Source organism: Octopus sinensis, linkage group LG5 (genome assembly GCF_006345805.1).
Source record: "Octopus sinensis linkage group LG5, ASM634580v1, whole genome shotgun sequence".
NCBI classification, from domain to species: domain Eukaryota; kingdom Metazoa; phylum Mollusca; class Cephalopoda; order Octopoda; family Octopodidae; genus Octopus; species Octopus sinensis.
This window is the reverse complement of record NC_043001.1, coordinates 121,568,692-121,588,641: the sequence shown is the minus strand read 5'-3', so window position 1 is coordinate 121,588,641 and position 19,950 is coordinate 121,568,692. Positions and strand designations below refer to the sequence as shown.

Sequence of the window (19,950 nt, the reverse complement as noted above, 5' to 3'; positions counted from 1 at the left end):
ACACTATAGCACTGCTAATTTTGTTGATATCTAAACAAAAAAACTATTATGTTTTGTAGCTCTATCATCATTTAACATCCCTTTTTTATGTTGGTCTCGGTTGGATGGTTTAACATGAGCTGGCTAGGCTCCACTTGTCTGTTTTGGTATGGTTTCTATCGCTGGATGCCCTTTGTAACACCTGTACTGATGGCACAAAGGTAGTCAGACAAATAGTGAGACATGACTCACAAATCTCAAGTTCTAGATAAACCAAGTCCTTTGCTGAACTGAGTGGACCATACTCCATTATGCAGTGGTTAACTCTAAAGGATGATAGAATGTTATGTTGCAATAAGGCGAGCAGGCAGAAATGTTAGCATGCTGGGCGAAATGCTTAGCGGTATTTCGTCTGCCGTTATGTTCTGAGTTCAAATTCCGCCGAGGTTGACTTTGCTTTTCATCCTTTCGGGGTCGATAAATTAAGGACCAGTTACGCACTGGGGTTGATATAATCAACTTGATCCGTTTGTTTGTCCTCTCTGTGTTTAGCCCCTTGTGGGTAGTAAAGAAATAGGTATTTCGTCTGCCGTTTCATTCTGTGTTCAAATTCCGCAGAGGTCGACTTTGCCTACATCCTTTTGGGGTCGATAAATTAAGTACCAGTTACGCACTGGGGACAATCTAATCAACTTAATCCGTTTGTCTGTCCTTGTTTGTCCCCTCTATGTTTAGCCCCTTGTGGGCAATAAAGAAATAAGAATGTTATGTTGCAATCTCTGTATTTTGTACCCTCTTGGCAGCCAAGTTTATCACTGATGCCAGTTCCACGGATATCATCATCATACATCCATTATTCATGCTGGCATGGGGTGGACAGTTTGACCAGGGCTGGCAAGCTGAGGGGCTGCACCAGACTCCAGTCTGATTTGGCATGGTTTCTACAGCTGGATACCCTTCCTAATGCCAACCACCCCAAGAGTGTAATGGGTGCTTTTACATGCCACCAACACGGGTGCCAGTTGCTTCACACCAGTATCTGCCACAACTATGATTTCACTTGCCTTGATGGGTCTTCTGCTCAAGCCTGTTGCTGAGGGTCTTGCTCCTTGTCATTGCCTCCGTGAGGCCCAACAGTTGAAAGATGCTTTTAAGTCACATGTTTACCAATTGGATCATCTGATGCATTATTGATGTTGTTGTTGACAACGTATTACATTACTGTGTTGATGATATTTTAATTATTTTTTTTTTTTTGTAGAGGGCCACATGGTCACAGATGTACTACATGTATTCAAATGTATGCAGCTTATAGCTGGAGATATCAGTGAGGACCTTGGGAGCCAACTGGAATACGAAGCTTCAGTGACCCTAGACCTTGAACAGGCTGCTGGAAGCTTGGTAGATTCTTGGTATGTGTTTTCAAAATTTTCTATGATTTGTATTTAAGTATAGGCACAGGTATAGCTGTGTGGTAAGAAGCTTGCTTCCCAACCACATGGTTCTGGGTTCATTCCCACTGCATGACACTTGTGGCAAGTGTCTTCTACTATAGCCTCGGTTCGACCAAAGCCTAATGAGTGGATTTGGTAGACAGAAACTGAAAGAAGTCTGTCATGTGTGTGAATGTGTATGTATATATAATATATATATATATATATGTTTGTGTGTCTGTGTTTGTCCCCCACCATCGCTTTGACAACCGATGTTGGTGTGTTTACGTCCCTGTAACTTAGTGGTTCTGCAAAAGAGACTGATGGAATAAGTACTAGGCTTACAAAGAATAAGTCCTGGGGTCGATTCGTTTGACTAAAGCTGGTGCTCCAGCATGGCCACAGTCAAATGACTGGAACAATTGAAAGAAATAACAGTATGACATCAATGTTTCATGCTTTTGTATGTATGCAACCCTTTATTATGACTTGCTGGTTGTTGTTTAATTAGCTGTGTAATTGAAGTATAAGTAATAGTATGGGGGTATGTGCTGTAGCAGCATGTTGCCGTATCGGCCATTTGTTGGTGATGGCCAACTCCTGGCTGATGAGACCTTTGCATCATTCTGGTGACAAGCCTCTAACCCGTGTGTTTGTTTGGGTAGTCATTGTGGGTGAGGGTTTTATGAGGTTGGAGTGCAAATCCTACCTCAGTCTTTTTTAGTCACCTTGTTTTACAACACAGAGGAAACGCTGGGTCTGTTCTTTGACATGCTGGTACCCACAGAGCACTGGAGCAGTGAGAAATGAAGTGTTTTGCTCAAGAACACAATACACCACCCAGTCTGGAAATCCAACCCATGTTTTGGTGATCATGAGTGCAACACCCTAACCACTAAGCCACACACCTTCACATTGAAGTACTACAGTTAATTTCTAGAGTTCTCCTGCAGAAATCAGGAAAGGCTTTGGGTGGAGACTGCAATATATTTTTCAAATAGACCATTCTACGCAAGATCAGAATGTCTTCTTTCTTAATCCACACAATCGATGATGCAGTATATTTGTTCTTTTAAACCCCTTTCATATTGTACAGTTTTGTTGGCCTTATTCACCCCAGACATCAAGCTGGTTTTGGACCTGCAGAAAATTCAATTAGTAAAAAGTTGAAATACTTTAACTTGAAAAAAATATTTAATGTTTTTGTATCTGCTTAGAAAATTGTTATTAGATTGTTTCTGTTTATTAATTCTTTTTTTTCTTTTCTGTTTATCTAAAATCAGTTTAGCTTTGAATGACCTTCTGATTGACAACATCAAATCTCACTTGGAAAATGTAATTGATTTAGTCAATGCTGTTCGTGTGATTTCCGCCCATTTAAACCTCAGCACACTACAACTAGACTCTTTGGATCTTAATGATTCATCACGTAAGTTTGAAATGCTTTTCTCTGTATATGTGTTCCATAGTGAGTGGTGTGTGGCATAGTGGTTAGGGTGTTGGACTCGTGATTGTAAGATTGTGGTTTCGATTCCCGGACCAGGCAACACATTGTGTTCTTGAGTGAAATGCTTCATTTCATGTTGCTCCAGTCCACTCACCTGGCAGAAATGAGTAATCTTGTGAACGGACCAACGTCCTGTCCAGGTGAAGAATTTATACGCCATGGAAACTAGGAAACCACCCCCAGCGTCTTGTCCAGGTGAAAAATTTATATGCCATGGGAACTAGGAAACTGGCCCCAGCGTCTTGTCCAGGTGAAAAATTTATACGCCATGGAAACTTGGAAACTGGCCCCAGCGTCTTGTCCAGCTGAAAAATTTATATGCCATGGAAACTAGGAAACTGGCCCCAGCGTCTTGTCCAGGTGAAAAATTTATATGCCATGGAAACTAGGAAACTGGCCCCAGCGTCTTGTCCAGGGGAAAAATTTATATGCCATAGAAACTAGGAAACTGCCCCTTATAAGTCAGTATGACTTGAGAAGGTATCCTTTACCTTTTCCCCTTTTCCGTGAGTGATTGTTACAAGGGTTGCTTGTCTACAGGCAAAGTGGCTTGAAAACCATACCTTTTACTGTACAACGACAGGTAAAGAGTGGATAAAATGTTGTTTATTCCTTTTAGCATTCAAATTTTTCTGTCAAATGTAATATTTATTCATTCACATCATTTTAAGTTAATCATGCATTGTCATGTAGCTTCAAGATTTTGATAATGTGATAGCTTATTTTTATAATGACATAGTAGGTAGGTGTGAGAAGCCAGACCTGGCTGGTTTGAGCATAGAACGAAGAGTATTTGGGGTGGATATGGTTTGTTTAAATGCTGAAGGATTAAAGTGTAATTTGGTAAATGTGAACATTTAGTCTATCTGTTATCCTTTACTTCTTTCAGTCGTTAGACTGTGGCCATGCTGGGGCACCACCTTAAAGATTTTTTAATTGAATCAATTGACTAAAAATTAGGGTTCCAAGTTTGGTCCCACTGCATGGTACCTTAAGCAAGTGTCTTCTGCTACCCAAGACTGACCAATGTCAGTGAGCTTAGTAGACAAAAACTGAAAGATGTCTGTGTGTACATGTATGTTTGTGTTTGTCCTTTACTGTCTCTTGACTGTCAGTGTGGGTGTATTTATGTCACCATAACTTAGTGGTTCGGCAAAATGGAACCAATAGAATATGTAGCCAGCTCAAAGAATAAATACTAAGAGCATTTTGTTCAACTAAACCTCCAAGGTGGTGCTCCAGCATGGCTGCAGTTCAATGACTGAAACAAGTGAAAGAGAGAATCTATACCAGAAAAGATGGGACTTTGTTGTGTTGTAGCTTTGGAGAAGAAGAATTAGCCAGAGTCATATAGGTGCAATAGAATTAAATAGAAGTATCTATGGTGGGCCACACATACATAACAGGTACATCAAGTTCAGAGTTGTAAAAAAAACTATTAATAATAGGGAAAATAAGGCATATCTCAACATTTGTCCAGTGGCTGTAAAAGATTGACCAAACAGGTTGGATCAGAGAATTAATGTCCAAATTTGAAAATCTATCCAGCCCCAGTTCTAAGTTTGAGTAAACATGTGTTAAATATTCTATTTCAAAGATAAGTAAAGGAATTTTTAAAAAATGTAATTACTCTGCTGTTTTCCTTCTTTGCAGGTCTCTTGTCACAGATTGATTGGGGTCAGCTTTTTGCAAGTAACTGTGCAACATCTGTCATTATTGCACATATGGAACATTTTGTTTGCACTCGTCTAAATGCCACTCGTGACCTCCTTTTGCTGCTCTTGATTGCAATGAAATGTGGCGACCAGGTAAAAAAAAAACTTTATCGATTTTGTTCATTCTAGAACCATTCATTTATCTGTCATTCTTTTAAACATTTTCTGTTTTGATGTCATAAGTATAAACTTCGAGAGAACGCGAAATAATTATTTTTTGGAGTTTTGACCTGTACTCCTCAACAGAAATGTTAAGGCCACTATCCCTGGTGAAGAGGATTGATCTGCAAGAGCCCTCTACCGGTGCCACATGAAAAGCACACTCTGTAAAGTGGTTGGCATTCTTTTATTTGTTTCAGTCATTTGACTGCGGCCATGCTGGAGCACCACCTTTAGTTGAGCAAATTGACCCCAGGACTTATTCTTTGTAAGCCTAGTACTTATTCTATTGGTTGTCAAGTGATGTTGGGGGGACAAACACACACACACACACACACACATATATATATATAATCATCATCATCGTTTAACGTCCGCTTTTGATGATGATGATGATGATATATATGTGTGTGTGTGTTTGTGCCCCCCCCCCCAACATCGCTTGACAACCGATGCTGGTGTGTTTATGTCGCCGTAACTTAGAGGTTCGGCAAAAGAAACTGATAGAATAAGTACTAGGCTAACAAAGAATAAATCCTGGGGTCGATTTGCTCGACTAAAGGCGGTGCTCCAGCATAGCCGCAGTCAAATGACTGAAACAAGTAAAAAGAAAGCCAAAAGGGGAAGGCTGACTTATACTCCTAGGTGACTTTAGAAGACCAAAAATTCCATGTGAAATACTACAGGATTCGGAAAGATGGTGATGATGTTTCAATGTTTACACTGCATGTTTACACTATATACTATATCAGCTTGTATGCCAGAAAATATGGTATTTAAAAATTTGCCTTGCATTCACTACGGTAACTGAATCAGATACCAATTACCATCTCTGTAATAATTAATAATATTAATTTTGTTAAAGCGGCGAGCTGGCATAAGCACGCTGTGCGAAATGTTTGGTGGTATTTCGTCTGTCGCTACGTTCTGAGTTCAAATTCCACCGAGGTCAACTTTGCCTTTCATCCTTTCAGGGTCAATTAAATAAGTACCAGTTACGCACTGGGGATCGATATAATCGACTTAATCCATTTGTCTGTCCTTGTTTGTCCCCTCTGTGTGTAGCCCCTTGTGGGCAGTGAAGAAATGATATTAATTTTTTTTTAAAACTATTTTATATGTGATATACGATTATGCTTTAAGAAATCAATAACTTATCTAAAGCAGCTGAGTACTTGAATACCAAAATTTGCCCTAAACTTCTTTTACCAAGCACATTATACTCACAAATGATCTCTTGCATGTTGTATACAGCATAAAAGTCATCATAAGAAGTTTCCATGTATAAACTTAAGACCATTACTTCTCTGACCAATTCTAATGAACTCTAATTCCAGGCTCATTGTGGAAGTGGACAATGTTGGTCTCTACAGATCAATTTAATGCCTCAAGTGATCCTCAATTTCCGGTGTTACCTTGTTCTGAAGTGGGTGATGTCTACCGTTGCATTGCCAAGCCCAGCAAATACAGTGTATGTATATATACTCTTTTACTCTCTTTTTACTCTTTTACTTGTTTCAGTCATTTGACTGTGGCCATGCTGGAGCACCGCCTTTAGTCGAGCAAATCGACCCCATGACTTATTCTTTGTAAGCCTAGTACTTATTCTATTGGTCCCTTTTGCCGAACCGCGAAGTTATGGAGACGTAAACACACCACCATCGGTTGTCAAGCGATGTTGGGGAGACAAACACAGACACACAAACATATACACACACATGCATATGCATATATATACATATGGACGATGTGCTTCTTTCAGTTTCCGTCTACCAAATCCACTCATAAGGCTTTGGTCGGCCTGAGGCCATAGTAGAAGACACTTGCCCAAGGTGCCACATAGTGGGACTGAACCCGGGGACCATGTGGTTCGTAAGCAAGCTACTTACCACACAGCCACTCATTTTTTTATTAGTTTAATTGTTTGAAGGCTGTAACAGGAAATTCATTTTACAGCAGAAGCTTTCTACCCTCTTGTACCTGAAGCAAGTTTCTTTTTAACACATTCTCTTCTTTGCAAAATTTCTCTGAAATTTGCAGAAATGAATATAGATTAAGATGCTGTAAAAATAATTTTGTTCCTTCTCTCTAGACTATTTCCACAACAGATGGTTTTATCAAACTTGTTAAATACGACTCTACATGAATTATTTTATTCAGAGCTGCTTCTTTGACATTATTTAATTCTAGCTTGACCAAGCTTTGCACACACAAATGTACTGCATGCTGCTTTAGTAAGAACTATTTTGTTCTTACTGGGTGTCAGTATGTATCTGTGTATGTGTTTGTGTGTGTGTGTACATACAATATGAAATTTTTAATAAAATACTGTGAGAAAATAATTCAAGTCTCTGGTACAGTCAAAGAATATTATGTGTAGTGGAAGGCCTTGTACAGAAAATTTAAAAGGAAGATGGAGGAGAATGTAGTCCATAATGGCTGTGTTTGAAATGTAGAACTTGTTTTGTTTCAAATATCTTATATTTTGGTGGGTGATAATTTAAAATATGCAACTGATTTGAAATTTTGTTTTCTAGAGAATTCAACCTAACACAACTGGCAGCACTTGACATTTCAGAAGCCACAGCACAAACACCGGTATACACACCACATATAGGCTCAGGTCAGTGCCAGCATTCTTGATGTTCAATTATTGAAGTGTGTTCCTTTCCTTTTTAATGTTCTTATGTGGTCCTTTTTATGCTTTGAAATTGGAAACCCCTTTGTATAAATCTAATAGCCAACTACAACAATTTGAGGTAAGTGTGGACATATGAAAATGTAAGAAGACATCTGAAGATTGAATTTGTTTTGTTGGGTATAGTGAGAGGTGAAATAAGAAAAATGCTCTGTTTAAGAGCTCAGTTATACCTGCTGAATGTCATCATCATCTTTTAACGTCCATTTTCCATGCTAGCATGGTTTGGACCTGGGTCTGGGAAGCCAGGAGGCTGCACCAGGCTCCAGTCTGATCTGGCAGTGTTTCTACAGCTGGATGCCCTTCCTAATGCCAACCACTCCGTGAGTGTAGTGGGTGCTTTTTACGTGCCAGGGGAGGCTGGCAACGGCCATGATTGGTTGGTGCTTTTTACGTGCCACCAGCATGGAAGCCAGTCAAGGTGGCGCTGGCGTCGGCCACGTTCAGATGGTGCTTTTTATGTGCCACCGGCACGAATATCCCAACTACAATTTCCATTTGATTTTTATTTGATGTTGATGTACTTAACTCGATAGGTCTCCTCAAGCATAGCAGGTCGCCCTACGATCCTAGGTACTTGGGTGGGCTGGGGCTGCTATAACGTTTTTGTTTTAAATTCTTCTTATAAATTACTCAAATGTTTGTATATGTAACCAAAGACTGAAATCATTGACAGAATAAGCTTTTCTTAAGATTAAGGGTCAATTTATCTTATTTTGGTTTTTGAAAGCCACCTTGGATAATGTTTATTTAAAACACACATGATCTGATTTGTGTTCCAAGATGCCAAGATGGTGTTCAGATATTATATATGTTCTGAATGAGTCTGACCAATGGGAACTGTAGTTTATGGAGGAAGTAAATAAAATTGCCTTCAGTTATCATCATCAACGTTTAACATCCGCTTTCTATGCTGGCATGGGTTGGATGGTTTGACTGAGGGCTGGCAAGCGAGAAGGCTGCACCAGGCTCCAATCTGATCTGGCAAGGTTTCTACAGCTTGATGTCCTACCTAACACCAACCACTCCAAGAGTGTAGTGGATGCATTTTTATGTGCCACCTGCACGAGGGCCAGTCTGGCAGTACTGGCATCGACCACACTTGAATGGTGCTTTTTACGTGCCACCATCACAGGGACCGGTCAGCCAGCACTGGCATTGACCCCAGTCAGCTAGCACTGGCATCAACCAGCATTCAGGTTATTTTTTTTGTCAATTGTAACACTTATTTATTTACATTATTTTGAATTAATCATGCATTGTCTCATAGTTTCGAGATTTCAATGCTATTTTTATATATTTTTAGAATGACATTGTAGGGTAAGTGTAAGATGCCAGATCTGACCAGTTTGAACATAAACAGATTTAATATTTTGGCTGGTTATGGCTGATTTGAATGCAAAAGGGTTAAATAGTTAAATGCAGAATTCTTTCGTGACAAGTAGCAAACTGTAGCTGAGTAATAAAAAAAAATGAAGAATTCTTCAAAATATGTTATTTTCCAGTACAGCAAATGTTCATTTACTTTATCGTAGATGGTCAAAGTTTATTGGCTTTCAGTGGTGGTGAAATTGGAGTTGCAACATTCCTGCTTTTGCCATGGCCATTAGAAAAGCTAATAAAAAATATTGGGTTGTCCAGAAAGCTTGTGCCGATTTATAGTAGCTTACCTTTTGACTTATTTTAGAACATGGTTGAGTCCATAAAATAGGATTTGACCACACCTCCATTTAGTGCACAGTTTAAGCTATCTTTTTGTGGAAGAAGGTTTATGTTCCTATAACCTGTGTTAATTCTGTAACCCTTTAAAATGGAAGATAAGAAAGTTCATTTTCGGCACTTGATGCTTTGGGAACCAGACAAAAGTTGCTGCAGCTCGGCTGGGATGTGTTACCCCACCCTCCATATTCACCAGATATTGCTCCTTTGGATTTCCACTTATTTAGGTCTCTGCAGAATAGTCTTAATGGTAAAAATTTCAATTCCTTGGATGACATAAAAAGATACCTTGATGAATTCTTTGCCATGAAACCACCTCAATTCTGGGAAGAGGGTATTTTCAAGTTAAGGAAAGATGGAGACACATTGTGCAACAAAATGGTTCATATTTGGTTGATTAAAAATGTAATGGCAAGTATTTATTGACCTTTTTCTTTTCTTTAAAAATCAGCACGATCTTTCCAGACAACCCAATAGATTGATTTGAAATTACATCTGAATTGCAGACTCTGTTCATTGGGAGCAAATTACATGATGGCACTCATTGTAAGCTAAAAATATGTAACAATTAAATCAATTTGCTCGTTAGATTGTAATACTTAAGGTAAACATTTGGTAATCTCAGTGGGAACTTTTGATTCTGTAAATGAAATACCCTGACTCATATCATTTATTATTATTGTATGTTTTTAATTTCATTGTTGTTATTTCTCTCAAAAGGCCAACCCTCCCTGACATTGGCAGAACTTTTTCTACGAGGAATCGGTGGTCTTCAAGTGCGGACGACGTTAATCAATAGTAAAATGTTGAACGAGGAGGTCCCTACTCTGTGGATAAATTCTTTAATTCCTATCATCAAAATTTTAGCCAAACTTTTGTATCCTTTTCAAAAGAAATGTCTTTGTTACGTCATTGACCTTTTGTTTAATTTGTATATTGTTCACTACACATTATCCCCTGCCCCACTTGGGTCTAAAGTATCATGGACCTCTAGAAACTTAAATTAACCCTTTAGCATTCAGATCGCTCTGTCAAATGCAATGCTTATTTATTCACATTGTTTTGAATTAATCAGGCATTTTCTCATAGGTTCAAGATGCCAATGATATGATTTTTACTTTTAGAATGACATTGTAGGGTAGATGTAAGAGACCCATTCTGGCCAGTTTGAACATAAACAGATATAATCTTTGGGCCAAATATGGTTGGTTTAAATGCTAAAGGTTTTAGCAAATACAGGCTAATTTTTTTCAACAGTTCTATTTTATCTTGGATTGATATGGATTAGTGCTTATGTGTTTGACTTTATCATTGAGGGCCCTCAGTTCTCTTACTTGCAGTAACTATAGCTTAGGGTAACTTTAAGCAATACAGTTCTATATTTAAGAGATGAGGAATTGTGTACATTATTTACATTTGATGGATATTTGTCCTCATCTTGTTAGTTGTTAACACAATGTTTCAGCTGATATGCCCTCCAGCCTTCTTCAGGTGTCTTGGGGAAATTTTGAACCTGGGTTCTCATTCTTAAGGTATTTTTCGATGTTATTGTTATTGTTCAGGTCACTGCTTGGAATCGAACTCAGAATCTTGGGGTTAGTAGCCCACGCTCTTAACCACTATGCCATATGAGGAGGACGTTCTTAACCACTACGCCATATGGCATAGTGGTTAAGAGCGTGGCTACTAACCCCAAGATTCTGAGTTCGATTCCAAGCAGTGACCTGAACGATAACAATAATAATAATAATAACATCGAAAAATACCTTAGGAATGAGAACCCAGGTTCTAAATTTCCCCAAGACATCTGAAGAAGGCTGGAGAGTATATCAGCTGAAACGTTGTGTTAACAACAAACAAGATGAAGGCAAATATCCTTCGAATGTAAATAATGTAACTTTAAGCAAAATAAGCAGAATATCTCTCAGAATTTCGACATCACCACCACCAAGGGCAGTGTAAACACACTGTACACACAATGCTCCCTGTGGTTGCGCAGTGAGCTAGATTGGTGGCCACAGAAATTTCATGTTACCATCATAATTTATCTAGATTAAGAGATGTCTGACAGTCAGTTGCAGAAAAATCAATGGTGTACAGTAATCCCTGTAGGTGAAAATCTGCGAAGGAGAAACAGTATTGTACTGTATATTTTAAAAAAATTTTATAATTTGTATATATTTATTTTATTATAAATGTAAAACAACACCATAGAGGAATTGATTGATGTAAGCTTAAATAATAAACTGTAGTAGGTGAACCATGATATGGTGAGGGGTTACTTGTCTTGCATTTACAACTTGCAAATATCAAAATACTTTTTGAGATGAGAAAATTAAGCTTATTAATCCGTAACGTATTTCTACATATTTCTTTATTGCCCACAAGGGGCTAAACACATAGAGGGGACAAACAAGGACAGACAAAGGGATTAAGTCGATTACATGGACCCAGTGCATAACTGGTACTTAATTTATCGACCCCCAAAAGGATAAATGGAAAAGTCGACCTCGGCGGGATTTGAACTCAGAATGTACCATCAGACGAAATACCGCTAAGCATTTCGCCTGGCGTGCTAACGTTTCTGCCAGCTTGCCGCCTTTCTACTGTTTGATTACAATGATGTCTGTGGCACTACTTTGTTATGTTGCTTGGGTTTGTATTTTTTATTGGTCTCTGCATCAGAACATTCTTTTCAAGTTTTTCACTGCAGTACAGTTTCTGTTACTTATTCTTGGAAAGAGGGAGAGTAAAATAGTCCTGGGAAAGATTTGAACTCAGAACATAAATGGTTGTAACTAAATATCACAAGGTATTTTTGTCAGCTGCCTTGCCAGTGGGAATCATTTTTATAAATTTGTTTTTAATCCTTAACATTTTTCCACTAGATGGCCTGACAGTTTTAGTTTCTTATTCCCCGAGTTCCTTGTCGGACACTGCCAGTACCTTCACCTGCAGGAATATGTGCGTATGTTGTCTTCGTGGTGCCCCAAGAATGAACATTCAAGGAAATTCCTCCTTGGACAAGCATACCTTTATTTCAAGTTAGTAATTTTAATTGCTATTTTTTTTTTTCTTTCTTTTAGTAATTAATTACCAGCCATTATTTAATTCATTGATGATACAAAAATTTACTACAATCAAATAAGGTAAACACACTAACAACCTCTCTGAGAGTGTAATGGGTGCTTTTACGTGCCACCAGCATGAAGGCCAGTCAGGCGGTACTAGCAATGGCCACGCTCAAATGGTTTTTTTTACATGCCACCTGCACAGGACCCAGTCCAGCGGCACTGGCAATGACCTCGCTCGAATGTTTTTCACGTGCCAGTAAGGCGTATAATAATGTTGATGATGATTTCAAATTTTTGCCACAAGGGCAGCTTGGAGGACGGGATTAAGTCAATTATATTGACTCCAGTGTGTAACTGGTACTTATTTCATTGACCCCAAAAGGATGAAAGGCAAAGTTGACCTCGGTGAAATTTTAACTCAGAATGTGGCAACAGACGAAATACCTATTTCTTTACTACCCACACGGGGCTAAACACAGAGGGGACAATGGATTAAGTCGATTATATTGACCCCAGTGTGTAACTGGTACTTATTTAATCGACCCCAAAAGGATGAAAGGCAAAGTTGACCTCGGCGGAATTTGAACTCAGAACGTTGCGGCAGATGAAATACCGCTAAGTATTTCACCTGGCATGCTAACGAATCTGCCAGCTCGCTGTCATTATCATCATCATCATCATAATAATAATAATAATAATTAAACCAACCACCACAACAACAACAACAACAATAATAATAATAATAACAATAACAATAATAATGATAATAATTAAAACAACCACAACAACAATACAATAATAACAATTAAAACAACAACCACCACCACAGCAACAACAATAATAATAATAGTAATAATAAATTGTAATTACAGCGAACCCTACAAGGCTGCACAGTCATTTGTTGAAGCAGCCGAAGGATTAAATAACGGGGAACCATTTTTGGTACGCAAACTGTTGCAAATTAATGACGATATGAATATTCCGATGATGGAAGTAAACTATTACCTCAAGGTAAGAAGAAATTTGATTCTTTTGAAAAGGTTTCAGTAGTTTTATGTTTTTTTGAAACTTGAATTTGTAATTCTTACTGCATTTTGATGTTTGCCATTTGAGGATTCCATAAAGTCTGTCTCGTTTGATTTTGATTTCTCCTAAATTCAAATCTTTGAACTGAAAAGAGATGCTGTGTTTGTATGAATATTTTAGCACAGATATGGCCATGTGATTTTGGGTTTATTGCCATTGTATGAACACTGTTGGCTAGGCCTTTTACTGTAGCTTCAAGTGAACAAATACCTTGTGAATGAAATTTGGTAGAGAGAAATTTGGAGAAGCCTGTCATCATTTAACGTCCCCTTTGCCATGCTGGCATGGGTTGGACAGTTCAGTGTGAACTGATGAACCAGAGGGCTGTACCAAACTCCAATGTCTGCTTTGGCATAGTTTCTACTGTTGAATACCCTTCCTAATGCCAACCATTTAACAGTGTGCTGGATACTTTTTACGAGTGTGTGTGTGTGTGTCTGCATACACATACACACACACAGGGGAGGGTGTGTATGCTCTCCTTGTCTTCAAACAAGGATCACCATTCATACAAAACAGTACCCTGTATTTGTAGTTCTCCATGAAAGCTTGTCTGGGATGGTTGTTGTTTGGTAAGCTAATGTTACCCTGCTTGGAAACAGGTGACAGGAAGAGCATCCAAACACAGAAATATATAACACTTCATAATGTCACCTGACTCATGCAAGCACAGAAAGGAAGGCAATTGTGATGTGGTGGTGGTATTTGAATTGGTGAAATCATTATAAATACTGAAGTTACTCCAAGTGCTGAGCCTCACCATCTCTGGTGATTTCTCTTGTGCAGAGATTTCCCAAGAAATATACATAACATTACCTAAACTGTTCCTCAAAGACTTAGATTCTTCTTTAGAGCCAGAAAATACTTCATCGCATATCAGCTGCTGACCCTCTACAATTAAAGCTGAATAAGATCCATGTTAGACTTACACATCTGAGATCGTGTTACTGCTACGAATGAACACATAAATATTCTTCACTGCATCCAAAAGAAAAATGACTAATTGGCAGATTTAAAAAAAATTTTTAACCCTTTAGCATTCAAACCGGCCATATCCGGCCAAAATATTCTACCTGTTTTATACTCAAAATGGAGATACCTGGCCTCTCTCACCAACCCTACATTATCATTCTAAAAATTAACTGTTACCTCATACAAACTCCCAAAGTTACAAAATAATGCATGATTAATTCAAAACAATGTAGATAAATAAGAATTGCTTTTGTCAAAATAATGTGATTGCTAAAGGGTTAATCTGTATTCTAAATATTTGATGTTTTATTTTCTTTGAAAAAATTCACTCTGGAGATTCTTGTTTTGATTCCATTTGTGCAGGTTATTAACCAGTTTGAACATTTTCAACATCCACATATAGTAATTTCACTTGCAGAAGAAGCAATATGCATTGCCAGTGAATCTGATCCTAATATAGTAAGTGGTTTCTCGTGTTTACTGTTTGTAAGATTTGACGTCATCTGATCATTTTGTAATGTTATTTGTTCTCTCATGACACACACATACACACACATATAAAAACAATAAACGTTGCCCCTTTTCAAGCCTAGCCAGGCTCATGGGCCCGGTTTCCTGGTTTCTGTTCCCCGCAGCGTTACTCAAGAAACAGGAAGAGAGAGTGAGAAACAGTTGTGGCGAAAGAGTACAACAGGGGTCGCTACTACCCACTGCCAGAGCCTCGTGGATCTTTTAGGTGTTTTCACTCAATACACACACACCCTGTCTGAGAATTGAAACCGCAATCCTCCGACCGCAAGTCCGCTGCCCTAACCACTGGGCCATTGTGCCTACACACACATATATGAAACAAAAAGAGTGAGAGATGTATTGTTGTGATGATAAAGAGAATGAGATTATAGAAGAATTGAATAAACAGTTGAAAGGGTTTTTTGTCTTTTTTTGGAAGGTATATAAATGTTGATTTGGAAAAGGTGGAGTTGACAGTGATAAAACAGTGCAAGGATGATCGGATGTGAATCCTTTCAAACAGCAGTCTCCAACCTTTTTGGTACCTTGGACCTGGTTTCATACCTTAGCTTTCTTGACTGACTGTTTTTAAAAAAATTATTTGTATCAAAAGGCACATGCATGGTTGTGTGGTTTTTATTTTCTATTAGCATATAATTTTATCTCACTGCATGACTCCTTGGCTGTCTTCTACCATAGCTTCAGTTAACCAGTGCCTTTTGAGTGGATTTAGTAAACAGACTAGCGAGCTGGCAGAATCGTTAGCACTCTGGTCGAAATGCTTAGCTGTATTTCGTTTGCTCCTACATTATGAGTTCAAATTCCGCCTAGGTCGACTTTGTCTTTCATCCTTTTGGGGGTCGATAAATTAAGTACCAGTTACACACTGGGGTCGATGTAATCGACTTAATCCGTTTGTCTGTCCTTGTTCGTCCCCTCTATGTTTAGCCCCTTGTGGGTAGTAAAGAAATAGGTATCTCTAAATATCTTTTAACTTAATGTACACTCTATCCAGACATGTTTACCTCACTTAAATTTTCATTCTGCTTTCAGGCAACGTTGTATCTAAAAGTATTTAAATATCATTTAGAATTAGGACATTACGAGAAAGCCTATAATGCTATGGTTACCAATCCAGATCCCTCCAGGTATTCAGCAATGCTTTTTTTTAATTTCAAATATATCTTATTATATTTATCTGTTTCATACCCATTTTCTTTCAATACAGATTTTGTTGTGTAAAGTATTGTTTCTAGATAGCTGGTCTATTCATTTGCTTATTATAATATAGTATTTTGTAAGGTGCTGATCAGGCAGAATCATTAGCACAAAGTATTGGGTTGTCTGGAAAGTCCATGCCGATTTATAGCAGCTTACCTTTTGACTTATTTTAGAACATGGTTGAGTCCATAAAATAGGATTTGACTACACCTCCATTTAAAGCACAGTTTAAGCTATCTTTTCGTGGAAGAAGGTTTATGATCCTATAACCTGTGTTAATTCTGTAACCTAATCGACTTAATCCGTTTGTCTGTCCTTGTTTGTCCCCTCTGTGTGTAGCCCCTTGTGGGCAGTAAAGAAATAAGAAACTGGGTAAAGGTCCAGCCTTATGAGACCTTATTGATTTGGCCATCCTTTACCTGGTATTTGCCCTTAATTAGTAAATCAGGAAATTTTGATAGTGTTTATTTAAAAGAGAAAATGCAGAGACAGTCTTATTGAGTAACTACAGTGAAAATCCTTAAAAATAAATAAAAGAAACAATATTTAAAATGGAGTTTGCTAAACCAATAACATCATAAAATTTGTAATCCGACTTGCTTTGGTTGTATAACCCTGACTCATCCTTGATCAAGCAGCCATGATCAAAGGTATTCCATGGCCATCTGTATTTTCCTATTTCAAGGATTGTTCTGTGTGCTCATTCTCTTTTTTAAAAGATAGTATGATCTGGAATGAGATATAGCTGCTCTTTCCAGCAGTTCAAGTAACTTTTTTTTTAAGCACTCTCATTGGCTTATGTTACTCAAGTTTGACTCTCGAGTGAGGATTGTAGTATCAACCCCTTCCTCAAACTGCTTAAGTATCTAAAGAGCAACATTTCTGAATATACTAAGTTATGAGCTTTGATAATCTTTATATATAAAGCTGAAGTTGTCTGTGTATGGCAGGTTTGGTAGCCTTCAACTAACACTATCTCCTCCGAGACCCTACGGCGCAAGTTGACCAAAATTGAGAGTATGATAGAAGAAGGCTTGCTCTTCATTCTGTAGAAGAAAAAATTCAAATCGGATCATGTTAAGACCCAAAATTATTTACATTAAAAAGATGCTTTTTCTCTATGAAAATCCCTATTTTTTACAATTTTTTTACTTCTGTGTCGCCATTTTTCGGTGTTATTTCAACCTGAAAAATATTCACTTAAAGAGAATAACAAGCTACATAATGCAAAATTTTTACTTTTCAAAAATTCCAATTCTAAAGGGTCGAAAAGAAAACAAACCTGAGCAACACCAGGCTATACTGCTAGTCACTTGATAAAAACAATGTATTTGTCACTTCATAACTGTAAATGTTGCTTTGAACTCAGTGGCGGCGGCGGTGGTGGCTGCTGCTGCTGCTGGACTATTAACATTGTTATATTATAACTTTGCTGTTTTCATCTTTTTGTTTCCAGCTGTAAAGATTGTCTACGACAGTTACTGAATGTGTTGTGTGACCGCAAGCAGTTAAATATTTTGGTCAGATTTCCCTATAATAATCTCCAGGAAGAGGTAAAGTGTTTCTATGCATGTACTAGTTCAGTTATTTAATCTGTGAACAGAAATAATTAAATGTTAACAGAAATTCTCATTTCAGATTTTCACTGAATATTTAAACGACTTAACATTAACAAACTCTAAATGATTTTTTTTATTTGTGCATACTATCTTGTGTGTGTGTATTCTGAGCTGACCAATGCCTTGTGGAGAGTAAGAAGTATACACATACGCGACCTCATGGGGTTGTGTAGTGTGGATTTCTGGGAGAGACACACACATAAGAGGTTCTGCAAATTTATACAGAGCTACGAAGTGCATTCCAGAAGTCTTGAGACTTTTTCAGGAGAGACTTATTTATTTCAAAGAAGTGCAAAACTCCAATCTTCTTTCAAAATAGGACCTTCTGACTTCAACACACTTGTTTTAGTGCTTCATGAAGGCCTCATGGAAGTCCTCCAAAATGAAGGTGTTTTGGACCCTCTGTCTTCTCAATCTCTTCAAAATGACTACTCCTGAGGTTCTCCTTTAGCTGGGGAAACCATCAAAGACTATAGGGGAGCAAGGTTTTGATTCTTGGTTGTGTGAGGGACAGTTTTGGTGCCCATCTCTATCAAGTGGTTGGTTACCAGGATGGAATTGTGACAAGCAGTGATTAGTTGGGTGTGACGTCGTCGTCCAGCGTCCGCTTTCCATGCTAGCATGGGTTGGACGGTTCTACTGGGGTCTGTGAAGTCAGAAGGCTTCATCAGGCCCAGTCAAATCTGGCAGTGTTTCTACGGCTGGATGCCCTTCCTAACGCCAACCACTCCGTGAGTGTAGTGGGTGCTTTTTACCTGCCACCCGCACAGGTGCCAGACAGAGCTGGCAAACGGCCACGAATGGATGGTGCTTTTTATGTGCTACCGGCACGAGGGCCAGGCGAGGCTGGCAACAGACCTGAATAATAAAAATAATAACATTAAAAAAATACCTTAGGAATGGGAACCCTTCCCCTAGTCTCTTCTGATTTTCTATTTCATTGTAACCCATCACTTTATAGTTTCTTTTACCTATTCTGAAGATCTTCATATTTTACAATCGTTTGTCCTTGCAGGTGGTGTCTATCCTAAAGAACCGAGCCCGATCTGTTGATTTGTCTTCACACAATTATTATGACCTGTTGTTCTCAATACATATTTCAAGAAATAGTTACCGAGCTGGTTTGTTTCATTATTATTATAATTCTTCTTATTATTATTATTAATATTACTTAAGGCGGTGAGCTGGCAAAATCATTAGCACACTGGACGAAATGCTTAGCAGTACTTTGCCTGTTGCTCCGTTCTGAGTTCAAATTCCGTCAAGGTTGACTTTGCCTTTCATCCTATCAGGTTCGATAAATTAAGTCCCAGTTGTACACTGGGGTCGATCATATTGACTAGCCCTTCCCCCAAAATTTCAGGCCTTGTGCCTACAGTAGAAAAGATTATTATTATTATTATTTTGTAATTTATTTTTATTTTTCCTGTTTGGTGTGTGGATGACTATGTCTGAAATGTCTCGTTAACCAAAACTGACTGTTCACTTATTGATTGTGATTGTATGTTTAAAAGTTTTTTTTCTGTTTTACAAAAACGAAAGAAAAAAGGGTACAAAAAATCAATGTGTGCTGAATGAGTTATTGATATGCAGTGATTCTATAAATGAAGCAAGTTGATGATTGTCAGTTAATTGTAAAAAAAAATTCACCATAGGCACAGAAGTAGCTGTGTGGTAAGTAGCTTGCTTACCAACCACATGGTTCTGGGTTCATTCCCACTGTGTGGCACCTTGGGTAAGTGTCTTCTACTATAGCATTGGGCCGACCAAAGCCTTGTGAGTGGATTTGATAGACGGAAACTGAAAGAAGCCCGTTGTGTATATATATATATATATGTATGTTTGCGTGTCTGTTTGTCCCTCCGACATCGCTTGACAACCAATGGTGATGTGTTTATGTCCCCATAGCTTAGCGGTTCAGTAAAAGAGACCGATAGAATTAGTACTAGGCTTCATGAAAAAAATCTTAGTTCTTTTTTTTCCTTTTAGTAATTTTTAGCCACCCATCAATCCATCCCCTCTGCTACTATTCCTGGGAGGGTTTTGGAGCATTGGGTAGAGCCCTCAGGTTTATGGTCCTAACAGAAGCAATGTCATTAGACTTTCCAGCTGAATTCCCAAGCAAGACCGACTGAAACTGGATGTTATCCAACCATTCCTTCATGGTTTACCCCAAGGTCTCTTGCCAGTTTGCTCAACATGAAGAATCCATCTTGTGATTCTTTTCCTGTGGTATTCTAATCACAAGTCCTTAGTGG

At 38.3% G+C, this 19,950-nt stretch overlaps 1 protein-coding gene across 1 annotated transcript in view; it reads left to right on the top strand.

Annotated features, from left to right (window-relative positions):
• Positions 1-19,950, top strand: part of LOC115212295 (nuclear pore complex protein Nup160) — a 59,814-nt gene that overhangs the window by 23,425 nt on the left and 16,439 nt on the right. The window contains exons 16-27 of the mRNA XM_029781140.2: positions 1,241-1,391; positions 2,696-2,841; positions 4,573-4,727; positions 6,131-6,264; positions 7,331-7,416; positions 9,931-10,087; positions 12,099-12,254; positions 13,157-13,295; positions 14,706-14,801; positions 15,906-16,000; positions 17,530-17,626; positions 18,708-18,813. Coding sequence (XP_029637000.1) covers positions 1,241-1,391; positions 2,696-2,841; positions 4,573-4,727; positions 6,131-6,264; positions 7,331-7,416; positions 9,931-10,087; positions 12,099-12,254; positions 13,157-13,295; positions 14,706-14,801; positions 15,906-16,000; positions 17,530-17,626; positions 18,708-18,813 — 1,518 coding nt within the window. The remainder of the gene's footprint in view (positions 1-1,240; positions 1,392-2,695; positions 2,842-4,572; positions 4,728-6,130; positions 6,265-7,330; positions 7,417-9,930; positions 10,088-12,098; positions 12,255-13,156; positions 13,296-14,705; positions 14,802-15,905; positions 16,001-17,529; positions 17,627-18,707; positions 18,814-19,950) is intronic.